This window comes from Pinus tabuliformis, chromosome 9 (genome assembly GCF_031772625.1).
Source record: "Pinus tabuliformis cultivar Carrire ecotype Pingquan chromosome 9, CPIR1, whole genome shotgun sequence".
Taxonomy (NCBI): Eukaryota; Viridiplantae; Streptophyta; class Pinopsida; order Pinales; family Pinaceae; genus Pinus; species Pinus tabuliformis.
Window position 1 is genome coordinate 1,555,283,086 of NC_142307.1, and position 3,912 is coordinate 1,555,286,997.

The 3,912-nt window shown below is 44.3% G+C and overlaps 1 protein-coding gene across 1 annotated transcript; it reads right to left on the minus strand.

Moving 5' to 3' along the window:
* Window positions 1-270: 270 nt before the first annotated feature.
* Window positions 271-1,503, minus strand: LOC149154548 (uncharacterized). Its single transcript, XM_089444162.1, has one exon. The coding sequence runs from the start codon at window positions 1,501-1,503 to the stop codon at window positions 271-273; it is 1,233 nt and encodes a 410-aa protein (XP_089300288.1).
* Between the last annotated feature and the right edge of the window lie 2,409 nt (window positions 1,504-3,912).

A 3,912-nucleotide genomic window follows, 5' to 3' on the forward strand; every position in this document is an offset into this window, starting at 1 on the left:
AGGCCGAGTTGGTGCTGCCTCCAATCTTGATACATGATTGCGATTTCCTGACCATTCTGAATAGATCTTTATTAATTATAGGCCAGCATGTCTGATAAAATCTGGCATTGAACCCGTCTGGCCCAGGAGCTTTATCCGGCTCCATGCAGTCCAAAGCCTTCTTGAGCTCCTCCATGCTGATCGGAGCGGTAAGCATAGAGTTAACAGAGTCTTGAACACAATGAGGGATTAGATCGAAGGGATGGGCTTGGGGGTCTAGAGGAGGGTTATCTAGAGCCGTATAAAGCTCTTTGAAAAAGGTGAAGGCAGCTCTTTTGATGCCTTCAGGGTCTTTGACCGTGGCATCTTGGGACCGAATTTCTGAAATAGATTTGAATTGCTTGCGAGCTTCGGTTTGCTTATGGAAGAAACTGGTATTTTGTCGCCGGCTTGTAACCATAGGTTTCTAGATTTTTGCCTCCAATATTCCTCTCCATCCCTGCTGGCTCTATGGAGAATTTTTTGCAGCTCAATTTCTGTTTGCATCAGACTGTGAGAAGCAACAGAGTTCTCCATTGCAGATTGGTGGGCAGCAAGGTTTTCTAAGGATTCTTTTCTCTTGGCAGCGGGTGTTTTCAGAGTTTTGGCCCACTCCTTGAGTCTTCTTTTAAGGCCCCTCAACTTTTCTTCCCATACATAGAATGGGGATCCCAAGATCTGCCTATTCCAAGCTTCTGAAACCACTTCATGAAACCCATCTTGCTGGATCCACATAGGACTAAATCTAAAGGGTATTGGCCCAAGGTTTTCATCAAGAGAGAGCTCGAGGCTAATAGGTTTGTGATCAGAGGTGCAGTTTGGAAGGATTTTAGAGGAGGTTGAAAGACCACAAGTAAGAAAAGAGGATTGAACAAGGAATCTGTCCAGACAAGCAGCTATATGGTTAGGCCCTAGTCTTTTGTTAGACCAGGTATATTTCCCTGCAGTGGGCTTGATATCTTCAAGATCCCAGTCTAGCATAATGTCTTCCACCCATTCTCTAGCTGGGTCCCTTACTAGGGAACCTCCCTTTTTCTCATCAATGGCTAAAGTGACATTCAGATCACCTGCAATAATGATATTTTCTAGATTGTGCAATAATAAAAAGGACTTAATCGAGTTCCAGCAAAGTTTTTTCTCCGTTGGAAGGACCAGAGCGTAAATATTGAACATACTTACTTGCTGACCAGAGTCTTTGTGAAGGAGCTGAGTGAAGATCCAGTGAGAGCAGTTTTCTTCTTGAATCAACTCATATTTGGAGCTGTCCCAGAAGGAGGCAAGCCCGCCAGAGGTGCCCTTGGCACTTACAGCACTTCCGGGACCTTTACGCCAGAATGTCTTGCTAGTTTGGAGGAGAAGTTTATCCTCCATCTTTGTCTCCTGGATAAGAAGGATTTCAGGCGAATGGATCCTGACAATATCTTTCAGGGCTTCTTCTTTCAGTTTGCTGCCTAACCCTCTGCAGTTCCAGGAGACGTACTTCATTATTTACTGATTTGGGAGGTGGTGGCTCCTTTTGGAGCTCTGCTCTGCTTTCGTCCGGATCTGGTGTTCATCATTCCTTTGAGGGTTTTCTAGGATCCTTGCAGGACGTCCAGATAAGTTTTCTCCTCTCTCTGTTTCTTCTTAGATTTCCGGCCCCTAGCCGACTTGATAGGGGTGATTTGAGAGCCATCTGATTCAGTGTCTCTTTCTTCTGACTCTTCACCCGAGTCAGAAGCTAGGCTAATATGCTCCTCAGTTCCTTCGTTTCCCCTTTGATCTGCAGCAGATGGAGGATCGGTTGGACTTTCTTCGTTTTCTTTCAGTTTATTCGGTTGATCTTCCGTTTCTTCGTGACTCTCTGTTACAATCACCTTTTCACCTGATGGGGGGCCTTCTTTTGTGATTGGTTTGGTCTGAGAGATGGGCTGGGATTTCCCCATTGTTCCAGTTTTTGTCTGAACAACAGGCTTTGAGACTACTTTGCCTTTTTTTATCTCTTTCCATCCTTCTTCTTCCACCTTATCCTTTGATGGGGCTTTAGGGCAGTTTCGTTGGAAGTGACCATGCTCATGACAGATTCTGCACTTAAAGGGCAGTTGCTCGTAGTCCAGTTTCTGGTAGTGATGCCAATCTCCAACTGATAGTTTAACGGCTTCCGGCAGACCAGCTTCCAAGTCGACTTCCACGCAGATTCTTGCGCAGGTGTATTGGCCTCTATTGTCAGCTTTGTCTATGAATCGACCCAGCCCGTTTCCAATTTTTTGAAGGGATTGATAACTCCAGCAGTGGATTGGCAGATTGGGGAGCCGGACCCAAACAGGAACCTCTTTTGGAACATCGACTGAAGGGTCGAAGTCAGGGGTCCATTTGTTCAGGAAGAGGCCTTGGTTTCCCATGAAATACGGTCCGTTTCTGAACACCAGGTCACGATCATCCTTGGTAGTGAATTTGAAAATGAAGAATCCTCTACCGACAGGATAACTAATCACACTATTTGAAAGTAAAGGCCTCCAATTTCGTTGGACCCATTCATCTGTCGATTTTGCTGTAGGCCATCTACCCATAAATTGCCCGACCAGCCCTTTGTCAGCCAAGGCAAGAGCTATTTTGATCGACTGTTCTTCAGGCAGAGCGATCTCAGGTATTTCTTCGAGTTTTTTAATAAATGTCGGGACCTCAGGAGGAGGTCGTTTCCTTCCTTTCTGAGACAGCAGTTTCCGGAATGCATTTGATGATGAGATTGGCGGGGGGGGAGAAGTCTCTCCGCCCCCAGGAGCTCCCATGGCGGCGTCGGTTCAGAACACTGCTTGACCTAGATGCAGAGAGGAGCGCGCGTGTTTACTTAATAATATTATCCTTTTTTCGTCATTACATTTTACTACGCAAAACTACCGTAATTTCTAACTGCAACCCTATGATCTATATTTTGACCAAACAATTGCTAGGGGGCAAGTATTCCAAATGGATTGTTATCTTGCAGGAATTTGACTTGGAGTTTGAAAAATCTAAGTCAAAGAAATCTTTAGTTTCTTCGGAGTTGATGTGTGACTTCCCACGTGCTGATACTGAAACTGTGGCGGAAGAGCCCATTGCGGACGAATCCTTGTTTCTTATCAGCACTCTTGATCCATGGTATGGAGATATCATAGTTTATCTCCAAACCCAATCCTTTCGGCCTGAAATTTCAAGATCTCAGTGTCGGAAAATACGATTCCAATCCCAACAATACAAAATTATTGGAGATACACTTTATCATCGTGGGGCGGACTCTGTTTTCCGACGTTGTTTAAATCACGAGGAAGCTGAAGGGTTCTAAATGACTGCCACTCTGTGTTACCGGGAAAAGTGTCTATTCAGAACGACCCTATCCCACTAAGGTGTGACAGTGACCTTAGAAACAAACAGAGAAAACTACTTTTGTATTCTTCTTTATGAACTATAAACAAAGAGAAATAGGATGAACCAACCTGTGTCTTGCGCTAGTCCTTTGATCCAATCTCTCTCCTCTTTAACAGCTTCCAGCTACTTGCTCCCTTACTTGCCCAGCTTCACCAAGTACCTGCAATATCACAGAAGAAGGAAACTATACAAAGACATGGGTTTATATTCATAAAAAGCTTAGGATCAGATTTAAGCTAAACGCACAAATGTAACAAACATCAATGATACACAAGCATGTAGGAGAAACTCAAATAGTTTTATTGATATAACAAGAAGATCCAGGAGGAGTTACAACCGATGATTCCTGATCCAGCATCAACCTCCCAGCAAAGAAGCCCCCTCTTCACCTCCAACAAAGCATAAATCACCCAATACTCTGATATCTATCTCAAAACCAACAACAATTCTCTGCAATGTACAAAATTCCAGCCTCCGGATCTCTGGGATGAGGGATCCATATATAGATGT